Raw genomic sequence first — 20,457 nt, forward strand, 5'->3', positions numbered from 1 at the left:
GTTTTATTAAATATTTACAAGTCACTTGAGCTGTTAATGTTTGATGTGCTGATACTAACTCAATTACTACCTACAGGTGGTGCAAGAGAGCCTGGTTATACCATCAACCAATGTGCACTTAGTGTACCACAGCAGCGACACCCCTGGATATATGTCTGTCATACTCATCCAGATGACACCCAGTGTGATTCCCCCCAATTTAGCCCTTGTCCACCTCAAGGTATCTGTTCAGGGAATCGACATGGAAAAGACATTCGAGGCTGACCCTGGACTGAAGTATACTTTTTCTTGGGACAGGAAGAATGCTTTCCGACAGGACGTCTATGGAATTGTTCCAGCCAGAGGTGAGATTTGTTTACAAATACAAATTAATGTTTTTCCCAATTTAGGGGGATTGAATAAAAATAATGAGACAGGACAATGGGTACAGGCTATTGATACAAATGTATATCGGTAAAGTTTAACATAATTGCTGTCCAACAATATATAGCATACATTTCTGATACAATCAGGTACTTTCTACATGAAGGTCAACAATATCAACACAAACCTATACGTAAGGTTGTATTAAATCAGTATTATAGAAATTGCTGGAAAAACAATTCGATTAATGAATGAAATATTTGTATGATGGCAACAAACACGAAAAATACTGTAGTCCCAGGAATACAGACGCTTCCACTGCAAGATTTTATTGTCCTTATTTTGCTGAAAAAAGGAAAAAACAATGCACAGAAACCTGAAAATGTTTTCCCAACAAGACGTTAATAACATCAGCAGGCCCCAAGAGAATGGAGAAGCTAGGATCTAGACACAGGGCTGATCTATTGAATTATAGTGATAATTTGTCTATACATCTATAATTCTAAAACATTAGAGATAATGTTTGATACTCATTCTAGCAGAGAATGAATACCTCTTTAATAGATAGTTCTATTCTACTGAACTTTCACTTACTGATAATTCAAAACAGGGATAATTTGTGTAATATAAAAAAAACTCTGTAGGGAGCCCCTGGCAACCAGTGACAGGAAATGTACATCACATATCTGCATTCACAACATCTGGTCACAGAAAGACAACTTGGTAAATGATATTGTCTTATCTGCCATGTTAAGACAAGTGTATGGTGTTGCACGACAATGATTTTCAGAACTATAACAATTTGGAGAGATTTCTCCGAGATGAGAGTGTGTATTGGAAAAATGTGAACATTATGTAAAATAATCAATTGAGATTTAAAAAAAAAAAAAAAGAATGTAGACAATTTATGAGCCATGTTAATTACATTCCATTCTTTTTGGCAGCTGGCAGCTTGTCTTAAATATATACCAGCAAAGTAATAAAAGTAATTGATATTGCCCTAGGTATCCCAGTCTGCCAAATATCAAATTGTTTTTGTTTATTAGATAAAAAAAATGGTTCTTTTGGCTTTATTGGACTTCAAAGATGTCAGAAGTTTGCCTAACAGCCAAAGTAATTTGTCAAAATGTTACTTCCAATTTCCCTTATTTATTAAATTTGCATCATGTTGGCCCCAAATTGATAGATACACCACAAATAAACCTCTATAAACAATATGTCTGTTCGAATATGACATGTAATCGAAATTTAATCACGAATATGTTTTCTAGACGATGAAATGTAAGACAGTTATACTTTACCTCAATAAACTCGGAAGATCTCGTCCCAAGACAGGGGGATAAAAAAATGCTGAATTCATGTACTTTTTGAATTTCCTACTACATAAAGGGATTATTTTGGAAAATGTAGCATTAACAGACAATAAATTTTTATGAAGATGTAATGTGATATGAATCTATGAGGTCATGAGTCTACTTATGAACATGGCTTTTATAGATAGGTACATTAATGTTTTAATTTTGTTCCACAGTTCAAGTAGGATATCAGTACAGTGGCTGTAGTTTTGTGTACTGGGAGGTTCGCAGTACAACAATGAGTGGATACGACCTGGCTTCATCACAGATCGGCGGTTGGAACATTGATATCCATCACACCTACAACTTCCAGGAAGGTAAACCAACACATCAAATTCTTCATAAATCCGTTAATTTATATATCCTACAAAAAAATGGGCCAACTTAATGATTCAAAGTTGTGGATGGGCTTATATATTATGGGAAATCTATTTCATAGCAGTATACATGAATGAAATTATTATTTTATATATATATATATTGTCAGATAAATTTCTAATGATAAAAACTCAATGTTATTGGAAAAACCCTTTATATTACACATTCAAAAGGATTATCTCCCTTGTTTCAGGAATTCTTCATAAAGGAGATGGTACAAATATCTACCTCAAAGAAAAGCCCAAGAAATTGGTCAACATCCTTGGTAATGGTCACCGGCGTAAACTTGAATGTGATTCTTGTAACGGACGCGCCCGTGACAACCGCCTGCTAGCCCCTGTATCCTTAGCCAGTGGACGGGATGGAAGTCTGTATGTATGGGACCTTAACTACATCAGGAAGGTCAGCCCGAGTCGATATGACATCGCCAGTATCCTCAAAACCAGGTCAGTTTTAAAGAATTGTGACTTCTTGCTTACTGCTAATTGTATTCAATTTATGCTGATAGCTGATATTAAGCCAGATTGTTGTTGGTTTCTCACATTAGTTCAGACCAAAACTTCTGATGTATAAGAAATGTTTTTGAAAATCATGAACAGCCTTGTGAATTTATTTTGTTTCTTTACATAAAGTACCATCTCAACATCATACAAGCCATACATGACGGTCAGCCCAGTGGATGGTCATTTGTATGTGTCTGACTACATGAATCACCGGGTTATCAAAGTGGCTACCATGGGACCTGTTCGTATCCTCGACAGTAACTATGTGATCATTGCTGGCAATGGAGAGGAATGTATCCCTGGGGCAATAGACAGGTGTGGAGATGGCAAACGTGCAATCAATGCCAGACTTATACATCCTAAAGGTATGTAGATCTCAAAAGGTTGTCTCCCTTCCCCAGGCCTTGAGCAGCATTTTGTAGCAGTTACCTCCCTTCTATTACTTTGTAACATAAAGTGATATAGTCATGGGGTCCTATCAGGAATATTTTACATCATTTCTGAGTAATGAACAATGTTTTATTTGTCTGATTGGTTTATGACTTGGTTAAAAATTATTCCAGTTATCCAATAAAGAAAGTTTAACCTAATTACAGAAAATATTCTTGTCATCTTGTCGTGAATATCTTTATAGAGCCTGTTTATAAGGAACACCCTCTTAAATTGAAAACCTGTTGATAAAAAGCAGGAAGTACCTGTCCATTGATAACAATAAACATTTAATGATTTGATATTACAGGTATTGCCATTAGTAAGGAAGGAGTGATATACATCGCTGACAACCTCAACATCCGCATGGTCACTCCTGATAAAACCATTCATACTCTGATAGGCTCACAGGGACAGCCACGAACCTGGGAACCAATGTCGTGTGAACACAGTCAGCCTGCAGAAGAGGTACGAACAGTTCATAATTATGATAGTAGTTCATTACACAACTTTATTATTACGAACCATAGATGATGATGATGTTTTTAAGTTTTAAAACTTTGATGAAGACAGAAATTAGATTTACAAGATGTAATTAACAAGTTGTCTTTTCTTCATTTCCATTTTAAACTTCCTCATGGATTGATATGTTACTCCTTCAGGGGATTGCTACCTGAATTCTTGCCATTTGAATTTCAATTAGAAAATAAAGAAAGGGGATCAAAATAAAGAGAATGATTAAAATAAGACAATTATTTCTTGAAATACATAAAATCACAATTAGTTGAAAATCATTTAGGATCATGTTAGAGAAACATTAATGACACCAATCTATACATTACAGATCCGACTTCAATGGCCAACAGACCTGGCAATCGACCCTCTGGATGATTCCCTTCACATTCTGGACAAGAACGTTATCCTCAAACTGACAAAAGATGGAAGTTTGATTACTGTTGCTGGACGTCCACTGAACTGTCCGTTCAGAAAATCAAGCTTTTTGCCATCTGGTGTGCTGACGGATCAGGAACAAGCATCAAACATTGCATCAGACATAAAGCTTGTTGATCCTCAGAGCATCGCCTTCGGACCACAGGGAGAAATGTATATCGTAGAGAGTGACCGACACAGTATCAATCGAGTGCGAGTGGTCACTAGCGATGGCCGTATACATCACTTTGCTGGGACAAAATCTAAATGTGACTGTCAGACCATCACTTGCAAGTGTTACGACTCCAAGGAGACGCTTGCAGCTCAGGCGTTGTTCAATGAGCTGACTTCTATTACTGTTACCCCTGATGGAGTTGTACACATCGCAGATGCTGGAAATCTGCGTGTGTTCTCAGTACTTTCAGAACTTCCTGAAGCAGATCAGAACACCAGACAGTATGAAGTTGTCTCACCAGAAACACATGAGGTCTACATTTTCAACAGCTATGGTCAGCATCGTCACACTGTCAATATCATGACTGATCAATATGTGTATAATTTCACTTACAATGTAAACTCATTCTACGGAAAACTGATCTCTATCGACGATGATGTAGGTAACAAGATCAAAATTACCCTTGACCGAGAAACATTGGCCAGGGAGATTATTTCACCTGACACTTCAAGGTGTGACTTGGAAATGAACAACATTCGGAAGCTACACAGTTTCCGTGCCAATAACTGGACAGCCTCTTTCACCTATTCCGAGAGTACAGAGCTTCTCATGTCAAAATACCTATCAGATGGGAAGGCCTACTCATACAGCTACGACAACCGAGGACGCCTTCTGGAGGTCCGGCAACCAACAGGGGAGATAACCACTCTAGCAACGGACGTCAACACCACAGGTTCCATCGTCCGCATCACCACTGATAACAGTGATGCGGTTGCTATGGCTACATATGGCAGTGTGCAGTCAGTTATGCATGGCAAGTTTGCAAATTATAAGCTCATCTTCACATCATGTCAACTCATCTCATTGTAACTCTTGTGTTTCGGGGCAAATTTTGGTCTCTAAAATCTCTATATAAAAGTTTTAATATTCAGAATAAATGCAATTCGTGTAAATATGAACCCATTTATAGATCAAAAATTTTATAACGGACTTTTGTTGGCAGTAGTTTTACAGTTTTACTGTACGGGAGGATTGGAAATAGATCTATGATATTGGGTGTTACTTTTATTTACATAGGTATAAAGTGGGATGGATTCCTATCTTCTTCCTAGAATATAGAGAGTAGAGAAAATTTAGCATTAGACATCAGATATTTATAATTGTATGATCAGAATATGATAAAGATGCAGAAACTTTAAAATTTTAGTGATATATATATATATATATATATAAATCCAATCACAGAAGATGTGGGGCGATCATCTCGCATGCATTTAGTGTCTTTACACATACACATTTAGCCATCACCAATAATGTGTGTCCAGTCATCAGAGTTTTTATCATAAAGAGACCAATTTATTCCAGACAATGATACCGTATATGTCCTAGAGAGCAGCCTTAGTTCTGAAATATCATCAGCAATAAACATGCTGTTTCTGAATTTTTCAATGTTTATCTATGTCCCATTTTGATGTAAGGATTTCTTTATGTCATATTTTACATGAAAGTCTCATTGTCTTGATTAAAATGTAGATGAATACAGTCTGAAAGATCTTTGAAAAGTAGGAAGAATAAAGGCCAAATATAGAAGTGGCACAGGGTGCAGTGCTAAATGTGTTTAATCATTCTGAGTGGTGTAAAGTTTTTGTTCAACTGTTTCAGGAACCCAACTGACACCACACAAAAAGTTTATTTTGAAGTTTTTATTGACAACAGTTCCATGTTCTTTCAGAAACAAGCCTAGTACCATAAATTCATAAATTTCCAGTCAGAAATAAGCCCACCTTCATTTTACTCCTTTTCTGGGTAATATACCTCCTCAATTTAGTCGGTCCTCTTCTAAATAAGCCCAAAATCATTTTGCTTTGACATCTTCTGAATGATAAACCTCCTGGATTGAGTCAACTCTCTCAGAAATAAGCCACAATCATTTAACTCCTTTAAAAAAAAGTGAGGAATTAGCAACTTAGACCTGCTTCATAAAATTACAGTTTCCCTTGAAGGTTTATCAAGACCTGCCACATAAAATTACAGTTTCCCTTACCAAGACCTGCCACATAAAATTACAGTTTCCCTTGAAGGTTTACCAAGACCTGCCACATAAAAGTACAGTTTCCCTTGAAGGTTTACCAAGACCTGCCTCATAAAAGTACAGTTTCCCTTGAAGGTTTACCAAGACCTGCCTCATAAAAGTACAGTTTCCCTTGAAGGTTTACCAAGACCTGCCACATAAAAGTACAGTTTCCCTTGAAGGTTTACTATGTTAGGTGTTATCGATACCATCACACAGAAGGAATGGTAGTCGTTAAGATCATCAGTGGAACTTACACAACAAAAAATACATTTCTGCTGAACTCTGATTTAGATTTGTCGTGTGGAGGATTACTTGTTTGTGTTTACTTTTTTCAGTTATGACAGAATCTGGTAATCCTTTTATTTAAAGTAGATTTCTCGCTCTATATATAGATGCGTAGATATGCTAGGGACTTGTAGATATCTTTTTTTTCTTTGAACTTTATATAATTCGATGCTTCTAAATCTCCTTCTGCTGGAACTCTGACAGCTTCAACAGTCAACCACGAATTAAATATAATGTTTTTCTGAAGCCGTCTTAACAATGGAAGTGAGGATATTGAATAGATTGGAATTTCCAATCTACTTGACGTAGATCGTGATTTAATTCAAACATAAATGCTTTTCTATCACAAATAAAAATCTTCTATTTATATATAACATCCACTGTCTAAGGCTGATGATGATAAAATAAGAGGATTTAAAGTCATGTTTGAATTACTTGAAAATTATTTGTAGTATTGATGATTGATGAATGGTGGTTTGCAGTGACTAGTTCATAGGTGTTGTGTTTACCAATCAGATTCATTGTCATAATGATTCATTGACATATCAGAATCATTGTTCTAGTGATGTATTGACTAATAAGATTAATTGTTCTAGTGATGAATTGACCAATCAAATTCATTGTACTAGTAATGATTTGACCAATCAGATTCATTCTTTAAGTGTTACATTGACCAATCAGATATTTGTTCTAGTGATACTCTTACCAATCAGATTTATTATGTTATTGATGCATTGATCAATCATATTTCTTGTCTTATTGTTACCATAGTACATCATTTCAAGATAAGTGATCCAAATTAAAATTGAAAATCATTCATTATGTCACAATTTCCACCTGGTATAGGACATACTGATCTAACCTCTTTGATTTTAAGTACTGAGTGCCTATGCTTGGCTTACTGTAGCATCTCACTATATTTCTTATTTTCAATTAAGCTTCTTTCAGCCTTTTTACAATGATCTTTTAGACAATAAACCTAAGTGAATCAAATTGTTGATCTCTCTATCATCAAAAGGAAACTCTTAATGATAAAGATGAAACATTGTAGAAATGTAGAACTCATTCATAGGTGTTTAATTCTGGAATAACAACAGTGAAATTTACATACAGCTTACTGTTGGTTTCTATTTCTTTACCGTTACTACTATATTGTATAGACAACGGTATATCAGCAATGATCAGACATCCGTTGTCTAATTACTGAAATGAAATAGCTGAAGAATTATCCATTTTTTTCTCAGACTCAAAAAAGAGTCTTTGACAACCAATTTCTAGATGAAAAGTTTCGTTGTATTTCGGCTGATGTTGTTATTCATTTCTGTTTATTATTTTATGAATTAATTTTTTACACACACAGCTTTTCTACACAACTCACACTGGTTTTCATACTGAGGCTGCAGGCCAAGCTACATTTTATATATATTTATATATTCATAATATTTTTATTTATTCTTTTGATGGGCATAACAATTCAACGATATATAATTATGATGTTGTACGTGTTAAACTCACTGTTGATGCGGGTTTGATAATGCACTCTAGTGTTGGTACAATGGAACAGATCCTAACTCGCTACTGATTATTAACTGCTTTTGGAATGTGGCTATATATGATTATGTATTGCTGTTTTTTGAGAGTGGGAATTTGGCATGATTTAAGATAACATTTAACAAATGATTTGGATACTGAATGTCACTCTGATAGATTCTCACATTCAATAGTTCTATATTGTGATAATAAGTTATTGGCATTTTATTATCTTTTGCATTTGGATATATTTTTTACACCCGTAAACTTCAGTTTAGTTATACATATAAATTTTCAGAGTCTAATTTCTGATCGCAAGCTAACCTGCTTTTTGATGGTGGGCTCGATTGTTGTACATTAAATAATGTTTGTTTTTTTTTCTATAACCTTGAAAGTCTGACATGTTTATTTGGTATGACCTTGAGTTTGATGCTTTGTTTCTCTGCTTATTTGTGTTACTTTCTCTCAATTCTTAACTCATTCTTCTTCTGTCTTCATAAAGCTTAAATTTTGAGTCGCTTTTTTAATGGCTTAGTTTGACTTGTTTTTGTTTACGAATATCCCGTTTGAGTTTGAACTGCCTGAGTAGCCATACTTAGTAGGGTTTTACAAACATAGAGATAGGTTATTTGTATATGTATATTTATATATATGTCATGAAGTGCTCTCAAGGTTTTTGAAACTAATATCTCTTTTGATTTGACTCTACAGGAAATGCAGAAACCAAGGTTACATATTTACCAGATGGCGCTGTGGTGGTTGTGTTCCCTAGCAACCTGTCCATCTCCATAGAGTCAGGCGGTCATCCAATACTAGCCAATGAATACAGAATGCATTTCAAACGAAAAGTCATTGCACCTAATAAACTTGTACATAAGCTTGAGTGGCGTTACTATCTGCGGCGCAAAGGTCGCACAAGGCAAAGTAAGGTGATCGAAAGGATCGGGCATCGTATGAGGGTAGGAGCTCCTTTCTCCTCAAGGCATGCCAGAATGCATGACTCGCATGATGGAGATGAAGGATCATACAAAGGAAAAGCCCTTCTGGTATGTCCATTGTGCCCTTAATAATTACATGTCTCTGCCCCCAAAGCCTGCAGTGCCTGCCAATCATTCGTGGCTCATCGCTAAGCCCTGCCCCATATATATACATGTAGTGTATGTAACAATATAATTGCGTGACAGTTCTGATATATCACTTAGCTTTAGAATCATAAAGGTACATATCCGCCGTTTTATTATTTAATTTTTTTCTTTTTTCAAAGTACCTCTGGAAAGAATTATTATTCGTCCATGTTCTGATATGGAACAAATTTTTACCCAACTGTATTCAGTTTCATTCAATTTGTGATCTCTCAAAATCTGAGGTTTGTTAAGTCAAAGTCTGACAACTAGATTATATAAACTAAATAAATATGAGTAGTATAATGGTAATTCACAATATATAGTTATTTTCATAGATCCTTGGTAAATTAGAAGTAATTAAAGATGATACCTTAAAAATGTTCATGTTCATGCAATGTAAAGCCTTATTACTGAATCGGATCCCTGATATTAAGCACTGCAGCAGGGCAACTAGAGTAACCTCCCTTTGACAACTTTGGAGTGATGTGGACTGACAGTTGGCATGGAAACATTTTCTTTCTTTTATCTTAATCAATTTTCAGTTACTTTAATTGTCAGTTCAATTATTTGTAGGATTTGAAAATTTCATTATACATATATATATTTTTTTTTTTTTTTATGTAGAAAACATTTTTATATGATCGCATGTTTAATTTTTCATAAAAATTTTATCATTATTCATTATAATTAATGTGATACATTATTGTACCCATAACGATGTTATGATTTATTTTAACTGCAAAAAAAATTTAATTAATAAATGCCTTTGTTCCTCTGTCTCAGTAATTGATGCATTTATTATAATACTACTAGCATGATAGGAGTACGTAGCGCTTTTCTTCCCGTCGATATACGCTTCCATATGTAGAGCCAGTTATCTCCCCTTTGCCTTGTACTACATCAGTGAAAAGTGGCAAAATAAATCCTGCTTGTCGGTCAAAAATGCATGCTCAATTTTGACTTCTGGACATTAATCTCTTAACTTTTTTCTTTTTTTAATTCTTCATTACTTACATCGCAATTGGAATAGCTTCAGTTGACAATGAGAAAAAAATATAAGATTTGGATAATGATACTATATAGAGTTTAAATTTAAATATAGATCATTCATTTAAATGAATAATCATGAATATTAACCTCATTCTCATTATTCTACAAATCATCCTATAATGTTACTGTAAGTTCCAGAATGGGAAGATGGTGCTATTGACAAGGTAACACGTTATATTGATTGGCTCTCTTGAATTTGCATGTCATTATTTTTATAAGTATTCCATGTTTTTGTTAATTGAATTTAATTATAGATCAATGGCGAAAATCTGCTGACAGTTGAATATGATCGGGAAACCCACACGGAAAACATCATGGGGAAAAATCTTGTCAAAATAATGTCGATTTTGTATGATGGATCTGGGCAGCCCACCCACATACGACCAAATAATCGCCATCATGGCATGAATATCACATACAGCAAAGAAGGGCGAATAACTCATTGGCAGTATGGAGAGATACGAGAAGATCTGATATATGATGATGATGGTCTCTTGCGAGAGAAGTCTTCATCCAGTGGGGGTGCTCAGTACAGATTTAGCTACCGTGTTGGAAAAGTGGTAGGTTCTGTGATTGAAATGTGTTAAAATCTTTTCTATGAAATCCTAAATCTGGACATTAATGAACTCTGTAGACATCTAAATTAATATTCTTTCCATGTCTCCAAAGTATGCAATTTCCCCTACAGTCATATATCTACAATATTCCATTTCGTCTGTATAGTGTTTAAAGCATACTTTTTCTATTTTGGCTATTATAACATGTAAACATTTTTTTCCTTTATCTGCATTTGAAATATTCTATTTCATTATCCGCTGTTTATAAGCAAATTCTTCCACAAATCGATACTCCAAGTATTTTGTACTAATGTTGGTACACATACCCAGTGTTCAGTATCATTTTGTAAATTAGAAACTTTAATGCATTGTTATTTCAATTTTCTAGCCGACAGACATTATCTTGCCCAATGGATTGCAGTATATGATGCAGTACGACTCACAGGGATATCTGATACGTGTCCGAACTCCAGGGCTCGGAGAGCATTTCTTCACACGCGTCATGTCAGCAGGGATTCAGAGATTCCTATATCGAGTCCCTGAGCTAGCCTTCCCCTACACGGAAGAGTATGATGGAAATGGAAAGCTACTTCAAATTATCTATCCTAGTGAGAGACGACGAATCATCTACCGATACAACAAATTTGCCCAGCTGAATAAAATCATGTTCGATGAGACAGAAATTAACATGGAGTATGACCCACAAGTTTCAAAGGTCTCAGCTTCTGAGGTACTCAGTGGACCGTATGATTGTCGTGAGAGTTACTCGTATACTGCTTCTCTTGTCAAAGACTATACTGTAGAATTCGCAAGAGATCGGCGCCTACTCGGAGTGAAATTTTCATATACCTACGATAAGAACTTTAGATTGAAAACAATCAATGGACATTTCCGTGAGAATTTGACAAGTGATTCTGACATGTCATACGATGAGGAAACTGGTAAACTCCGAACGCTGAAATCCCTTTCTATGAACTGGCCTTTGTTTGACATAGAAAAGATATCTGGCAACAATGTGACGTTTAATCGTGAGTACGACAGCTATGGCCGATTGTCTAGTGTTGTCTATAGATTCGGAGAACAGGAACACTTCTCTCTACAGATCGGGTATGACCTTGAGAACCGTATCCATCACTGGAACTGTCTGATTGCACAGGCTACAACCAGGAACTTACAATATGTATACGATATTAACGGCAATGTGATTGATGTACTCTTGAATGGCCAGCCAACATGGCGTTATGGATATGACAACAATGGGAACATAAACAAGATCACAGAGTATGGACGAACCAGAAACCTGGAATATGACATTGGTGATCGAATTTCAAAATCTGGCTCAAAACGTTTCCGATTTGATAAAGATGGTTTCATGGTACAGCGACATGATCAACATGTTGGGTTTAATTCAAACGGTCAGTTGATATCAGTTTTCAAGATGGGAGAGTACCGTTACTTCTATTTCTATGATGCCCAGGGTAGATTAGTCATTGAGGAAGATGGAAGTGGTAATGTTAATCAATTTTATTACGGTGATGTCACCCAACCGCAAAGAGTAACACATACCTTCAACCAGAGTTCTGGGGACCTGACTCAGTATCTGTATGATTCAAAGGGGCAGTTACTGGCCTTGGAGCGTCAAAACACACTCTATTACATCGCAACAGATCCAATGGGAACTCCGTTGGCTGTCCTCAACACTCATGGACTCATAGTAAAACAACGTAGGTATGACCCACTTGGACAACTGGAGTCGGACACAAATCCAAACTTTGACGTTTGTTTTGGATTCCAGGGGGGTTTATATAACCCTATGACACAGCTTGTTCTGTTTGGAAAGCGGGTGTATGATACAGAAAATGGACATTGGATCTCACCCGATTATTCCAGCCTGCTGAGAGACTTGAATAAGATTCCAGCTTCACCTATGATCACCAATAACTACCAGTATCACTACCCAATAAACATCCACACTCGTCAGAAGAAGTTCCCTATGCTTGGTAAGGCATTCTTTATATCAGCTATTTTTATTGTGCCAGGTGGTTTAGCTTTCAACAACATTTTAATATCAAATTGAATTAATACTGTGAAATACTGTACTTGGATGAAAGTCAATTAATGTGTTTTCTGTGCTTCAAATTTTCATTGATTTGCTAAAAACAAGCATAAAGGAGTTTTTGAAGCCATGAAATAGACAATGGTTTAATATGGTTATTGGATTTTACTAATTGTTTAAAATTTTATCTTCCTTGAAAAAACAACAGAAAAATAGAATCCATAAATTGTACAGAATTCATTATTAAAAATAGATATCCGTCACCAGACACACAAGATGGATACTTTTTTTCTGAAGTTACTTTATGTTGTGTCCCAGGGAAGGATACTGCAGTCACAAAATTTGGGAAATTAACAAAGGTCATGACCTTTATGCAAATAATCATTCAACAAAACTGCTAACGTTTTATGTATCCCTGTGCTTTGTGTTATGATCATGTTTTCAGATATATATATATTAATTTTGATTGTTTATTTGCCAAGGTAGTTTCACAGCCTCGTTTGGATGTTCTTATCAATTGCATTCATTACTAAATTATAGGAAATGATGTTCAACATTGTTATTGTGAATTATTGTGTATTCATTTCAAAGCATAAAACTTGAGAATTCCTCAGTGTGTGCATCATATGTCAGCTCATGGAATAATATCTCTGTAATGATGGCAGATAGAAATTGTAAATAAAATCAGATAAAAAATGTAAATCTACGACATTTTAAGTCAGTTGAAAGTTTTTACATATATAACAATTGTTTCAGAAAATTGACTTATCAATCTCTTCCTGTTGTAGCCATCACAGACTGGCTTCTGATGCTGGGATATGACTTGCGGAGTCTTGCACCAGATATATCCTACACGGGAGATATTCGTCCAGAATCACATGATGCTAGCCGCCGTCTTCTGCCCATGTCTTCTGCTTTCGAGTGTACATTCCTACGAGACATGGACAGTCTACTCACAATGACCACTGTTCCTAAGTCCAAAGTTTCTCCATTGCTTGGTCACTTCGACCTTCAGCCAACCCCTAGACCCTTTATGCTTGGATCAAAAGTGACCTTGTCATTTGTGAAGGGCAAAGCTGTGATTCATATGGCCAAAAACACGCCAAAATGGGCTAAACAACTGGCCGAGGTTTTGGTGAATGGGTCAGAGGTCGTAGACCTTAGATACAGTATCCATGGTAAAGATATTCACTACTTTATAAAGACGGACGCCTCCAGAGCAGAGGAGGACCTGCGATCGCTTGATATACACAGCACGTTTGTGCAGTATGAGAATTCCATGAACATCACTGTGAACCGGATACAGCACAGTGAACGTTTCAGACTTAGTCCACATGCAGAGGTGGACATTCGTATCCACGGGGTGGACTCTGTGATAAATATTCGATATGGGACAACATTTGAGAGAGAACGCCAGAGGATTCTTAGCCATGCTAAAGAGCGTGCTGTTTTACATGCATGGGAGAGGGAAAAGTGGGTGTTACAAAATGGGCTGACCACACAATATCGGTGGTCAGACATGGAGAGACAACAGATACTGACCAGCGGCTATGCCGATGGATATGAGGGTCATTACATACGTAGTCCAGAATATTTCCCTGAACTATCCGACGACTGCAATAATATAAGATTTACAAAGAGCAGTAGGTAGCGCACATAGTCTGTCATATACCATCTCTACCATAATGGCTCATCGCTCTAATGATAATAGTACTTACTTTATTGAACAAGATTTTATTTTTTTTATTTTTTTTTTCTTTGAGAAAGAAATCAAATGTGTCCCCGTGTATTAATTAATGTGTTCATGCACAACACGTGAGGATCCCTGGAATCATCGTGTTTAGTTTGGTGCTTACCTGTGCTGCACAAAGCATGATGATGATGTGCTAGTGCTGAAATAGTGTTATGTTGCTCAGTGTTGTACAAGATGTCTGAGAAAGATTTTAAATTGTGATTCAAAAACTGTTCTTTTAACTAAACTTTACAGTATGTTGAAAGCTTGAATACCTACAGAATGTGATTCAAGTGTTTCGTTCACCTGTAACTACAGCCACGATAGGCAGAAGTCTTCAGATCATGTAAATAGGCAATGCTAAAACTAGAGTGGTAAAGCCCATACCATTCAAGAGTAACAGGAACCTGAATCATGAAATAACAAGGTGAATGGAATGCTTGAAATTGTTGGAGATACTAGATAATTACTGCTGAACTATGGCCTAGCATGATGAAGGAATATTCAAGTCGGTGGATATGTTGCATTACAGAGGTCAAGGCCTTTAGTGGTCATGGTAAAGTGTTGCCATACTAGTCATACGAGAATCAAAAATAAAAAGTACACTTAATTTAAATGTTAAAAATTGATTTGCTTCTGTCCTGTCCTAGGAACCCTTGACTGACAGGGATATCTCCAGTGATGGGGGGCTCCTGTCTGACATGGATATCTCCTGTGATGGGGAACCCCTGTCTGGCAGGGATATCTCCAGTAATGGGAAACCCCTGTCTGACAGGGATATCTCCAGTGATTGGGAACCCCTGTCTGACAGGGATACCTCCAGTGATGGGAAACCCCTGTCTGACAGGGATATCTCCAGTGTCGGGGAAACCCTGTCTTACAGGGATGACCTCTTGTGATAGGACAATAAAATCTGTACATAATGTATCATAAGAAATTAAGATGTTGGTAAAACAAAGTATAAACTAGACCTAAGATACTTCTAGTTGATTTGTGACAATGCCATTCCAATGTTGTCAGCCATCTTTGTTTTGACCCTCGTACGTTCATTATTCATTGCAACTGCTTTTTTGTCAGCTCTGATGTTTTATCCCATTGTGATGTATGTGTTTATTTAAAATCTCAAACTCTGTAACCTTGTATTACGAGCATTTGCAATATGTTGCATCAGTCTCGTGTTAATGCATAGCATATGCCAAATTTGTTATTGAAATATCGCAATATCTTCATAACAGTAGTTCAGTTAATGTATTTTTTTTCTCATTTCTCAAGAACAGCATTATTTAACTTTTTAAAATCTTTCAATGAAAGTCATTCCGAAATAAATTTTTTTCTCTTAAATTATCAATATTTCATTTTAGAATCTTAGAGCACAAGTGAAATTGAGAACATTTTTAAAAAAAATAGGTTTAAAGCACATCTTTCAGTTGAAGTTTAAAAAGAGTCTTTAATGACAAACTAAAAATAACTCCATATAGGAAAATTTCAAATCATTTCAAATGAAATAAAGATGGTTTGTTCTCTATCTGAATGTTACACAATCAGTATGTCGTTAATTTCACAAGAGCTATGTTGAATTTTGGATTTCATTCGAGCATTTCAATTTCAATCCGCAGTCCCTGAAATTAGAAAGTGGAAATCAAGTTCATTGGTAGGTAACAGAGAGTGTAATAAGGTCTGATGTTGCTTTTATTGAGGACTGCAATGTATACAAGTACTCTAATCGTCCATGACACACTCATTAATCTATTGATATAATTTGTGACATATCACTTATAGAATTACTTGTAAGTCAATCTGCATTATTATAAATATCTCATTTTCATTGTGCCAAACATTAGCATACTGTGCAGTTGCTCATTTTCACACACATTTTGATTTCGCAAATTTCACAGCCAGAATTACAAACCACGAGAGACAGAATGTTATAAAGTATTGAGAGATTTCTCTGCCTTCATCAATAATTACAATACCAAAATTTGCTAACTTTTATAGCCATGAAAAAGAGTGGCTGCACAGTAGCCAGAGTTCGTTATAAGTCTTCAGTTCAGTCATATAAACATTGGTGTTCATTATAATGTAGGCTGTATATTGACCAGCCAATTCTTTGGTGTTTTGCTGAACATGAAACTAGTCCCAAAATGTGTCATGTATATGGTGTAAATATATGACAGAATTGTTACCATAGCAATATTGTGCTGTGGTGGTTGTTTACATGTGGGTCGGACTTGTACATGTAACATGTATGCATGTATTGTATTTTTGGACAGTTGTGTAGGTCTGATTACAAATCTTTTGTTGGTGTGCTAGATATTTCAATTTGTGCTTTCCTATGATACAAAGAGAAGAAGAAAAGATCTTAAACCTCAAAGCAAAACACAATTATCAAAAAAATATATTTTGATGATTCTTTTTTATTATTATTTTTTTCTTGTTGTCCTCAAATCAATATTCCTTGCAAAAATACAAATATGACAAATGTTAAATGTAATACAATGTTTCATTTTTCTTGATAATTTAGAAAAGACAAATATATCAAAGAATTTTTTCAATTAATTTTCCATAAACATACCCATTCTCAATGCTCCAGTTATTGAACCATTTAACTTGTATTTAGCTCTAATCAAATGACTGCTTACAGGCATAGTTCATCAGTATATAGAATAATCAGTTTAAACATTTCAACATAGGAAAACTGAGAAAATTTTGACTTTGTGTACCAGATGTCACAATTGATGTTCTCCAACGACTATCACCACACATTGATCAGGATTTATCATGTAGCAGATATTAACTTGTTTATATTAAATCATATTGATTAAAACATTCATGATGTTTAAGATATTCATGTATCCACTTGTAAGCTCCGTGAAGCATAAAATTTGAATCATTGAAGCATAACAATATTATACGATGATAATTATGTAGTGCTGTTTTAGTGTTTTACATTTTTTTTTTTAACTTTCTGTTTTAATTTATTTTTATAATGTGATCTTTGAATACCTTTGTGTACCAGGGGTTGTAGAACTATAAGATAGTACTGTCACTCTCTCTGGTTTGGTTACAGTGTGTTCAGCCATTGTTAACTGTTGTAGGAAACATTTCTTGTATGCATTAAGTTCTGATTTATATGCAGCCCATTGGAATGTGAAGTTAATGACAAATGATATTTGGTATATCAATACTTGCTTTATTTCAGTTTTTTTCTGCTGTCCTTGTTTCCAGTGATCAACTGACTTGGCTATTTGATATTGAGCCAAAAAAAAAAATTTTTTTTTTTTAAAAAACCCAAAAATACTGATCAGGGTTATTTATTTAATTCAATGTGAATTTGAATTTTCATTTTGAAATCTAGTCAAACTGAGTGCACAAATGTAAATTCATCTCATTTTGCATCCTTTTGATAAATTATAGTATATATTGATCCGTGAAGAAGTTCAGTAATTGTTATGAGTTAGAAGGTATAATAATTTTGTACTTAACGTGGATGGACAGCTCGGTTTCATTACAACTATCATTTAATCAAGAATCATCTTGCAAAATCATACATGAAGAAAAATGAAGAAATTGTCACTGTAATTTTGTAGTAATCAGTCACTACTGGGAACAAGGGGCAGCAGGTTGATAAATGGACATACCTTTTCTTGTAACAGTATTAAATTCCTACCTATATGTCGTATAACAGAGCACCTGCTAACAATATCACTAAATGTTCTTGTCTTATCAACATGCCTCCAACAAAGCTGATAACTGAAGGGTAAAGAAAACATAGTATACCTCTATATATGTTGTAGATGGCATTTAATGGCTATATTTTATTTAGATTTTTAAAAAATAGGGTAAAGGGATACTTCTGATTTTTGAGAAGGGAGGTAACTCCCAAAGAGAAAGGGGATTCCATATGAGGTGTGAAAGTAGATGAAACATGTTTTTAGCTCATTCTTAATTTCATTATAGATGACAGCTTCAGTGGTGGTCAGGTGTTTTTCTGTTTATCATTGGTGCCATAATATATTTTTTACAGATACTAAATCTAGTTTTTGTAGATACATGTCCAGCAACTTTTTGTACAAGGATCTTATTTCAAATCCAAACTACAGGAGCCACTGTGAAAGTCTAATACACTGTTGTAAGGATACAATTTTTAACGCGTTTGAATGCTTTTCCTCTAAACTGGTATGCTGAGTAAAGCACAGATCTTATAACTTTTCTACCTTTGCCTGTTTAAGATGAATTCTGATCATATTGAAAACCAGAAATATTTTCAGTGTCATGCAAAGTAGTTGTAAATTAGAAAAAAGTAAACCTTAAACCATATTTTCAAAGATTTATTTAAACTTAGCCAATGTATTGCAAATTAATGAGAAATATCAAAATACTTGTAATTAGTTATCTATGTGTTTACTTTTCCCTTATTTCTTACATTTTTTTTTTTTTTATTATTTTTTTTTTTAACTTACAGTATATATGCTGCTGTGGCAATGTGGCAAACATTAGTCATGTCTGTTCTACAGACTGACTGCTGTATCTGTATACATACTGGTCGATCCGTGAGAATTGTAGGAGTTCAGGCTATGATACTGGCTGCATGTTAGGTTATCTATATATATCTATATATATATATGCAATTGTGTTTTGGAGGTAGGACATCTGTCCCAGTGTGTATGGTGAGAGTTAGCTGTCTTGTATTGATTTGTCATTCATCTCGTACTAGTAAACAACTTATCAAAAATATCTTTAAACACCATAAATTTTCTATTTAAAATGTAAAGAAGAAAAATAAAACAAAAAATATAATATCATTTCTTTGTTTGTTGTGTACTGTTCATTTTGCCGTGCATTTGTACTCCGCATAAAAAGATGGATAGAATTATTATTGATAATTGAAATTAATTGTAATGAACCAGAAAATCTTAAAATACAACGGAAATTCCTTGGATCCAGCGATTCTGAATGACCAGAATGTATAGCACTGTATTTGCTCCTAGTTTATAGAATAAATTATGGTTTTCAACAGTTGTTCAATACATAACAAACCAGTGTTTGTCCAATATTTTAATGAACAAGAGGCTCCACATATTATTACAGGACAATGCCATCAAATCAGTACATATGAATAAAGATAATGAATATTTGTTCTCAAATACTGACATCGTAGTGTGGACAACATGCATTAAGTCTTGTCCTGGGGCCTGTTTGTTTATGTGTTGCAGATAAACTGGTTTGTCAGCACTTTTTAAGTGTAATATTTCAGGCATACAAATATCAGTACAGGCCTTGAAAGGCTTAGTTCAAGCTCATCAGAAAGTAAAATAGATCTGATCTTATTTCGTAATCACACAATCCTGGTCCAACTGGACAAACAGATAAATGTTACATCATTACAGGACTAATTAGTATTGTATACATGTACATACTTAATTCCGTATTCAAAATCCAAGGCTTCTACTCACTACATAGATTGATTTCTTGCTATGTAACAAACACCTGACCAATTACCAAATGGGCATCTATAAAGACTTAAGGTTCAACAGCTGAATCAAATTAGTGTAAAGTTTACTATTTTGGTTCCTATATTCAAAGAGATGACAGGTATGTATATATGATTCCTGACCATGCAGTTTCCAGAAAAAAAATTGCAAAGATCATCTCCTTGCAGTGCTACAGGTTTATAAAAGACTACATTCAGAAAGAAAGCAACATTACATCAAACAATCTGTGTTAATATGTAAATGATAAAAAGGGCAACAACTCCAATAACAAAATCAAAATCTTTAAAATTCAAATATGTGATATTAATATAATGTCTACCATGTGTCATACTACATCACTGGTTGGGAGTTACTAACAGCAATATTAGTGCACAGTTCTAGATGGACAGACAACAGAATGGAGACCCTTATCCAGTATAACACA

General features: G+C 34.9%; 1 protein-coding gene across 1 annotated transcript in view; it reads left to right on the forward strand.

The window, feature by feature from the left end:
• LOC132545522 (teneurin-m-like) overlaps window positions 1-19,343 on the forward strand; it is an 84,628-nt gene extending 65,285 nt beyond the window's left edge. The window contains exons 17-27 of the mRNA XM_060209204.1: window positions 77-344; window positions 1,895-2,035; window positions 2,290-2,542; window positions 2,729-2,964; window positions 3,339-3,496; window positions 3,873-4,947; window positions 6,543-6,557; window positions 8,734-9,068; window positions 10,451-10,756; window positions 11,142-12,753; window positions 13,598-19,343. Coding sequence (XP_060065187.1) covers window positions 77-344; window positions 1,895-2,035; window positions 2,290-2,542; window positions 2,729-2,964; window positions 3,339-3,496; window positions 3,873-4,947; window positions 6,543-6,557; window positions 8,734-9,068; window positions 10,451-10,756; window positions 11,142-12,753; window positions 13,598-14,460 — 5,262 coding nt within the window. The 3' untranslated portion in view covers window positions 14,461-19,343. The remainder of the gene's footprint in view (window positions 1-76; window positions 345-1,894; window positions 2,036-2,289; window positions 2,543-2,728; window positions 2,965-3,338; window positions 3,497-3,872; window positions 4,948-6,542; window positions 6,558-8,733; window positions 9,069-10,450; window positions 10,757-11,141; window positions 12,754-13,597) is intronic.
• The last annotated feature ends 1,114 nt before the right edge of the window (window positions 19,344-20,457 follow it).

This window comes from Ylistrum balloti, unplaced genomic scaffold (assembly GCF_031769215.1).
Source record: "Ylistrum balloti isolate Yb309-2 unplaced genomic scaffold, AGI_CSIRO_Ybal_v1 Utg369850, whole genome shotgun sequence".
Classification (NCBI taxonomy): Eukaryota; Metazoa; Mollusca; class Bivalvia; order Pectinida; family Pectinidae; genus Ylistrum; species Ylistrum balloti.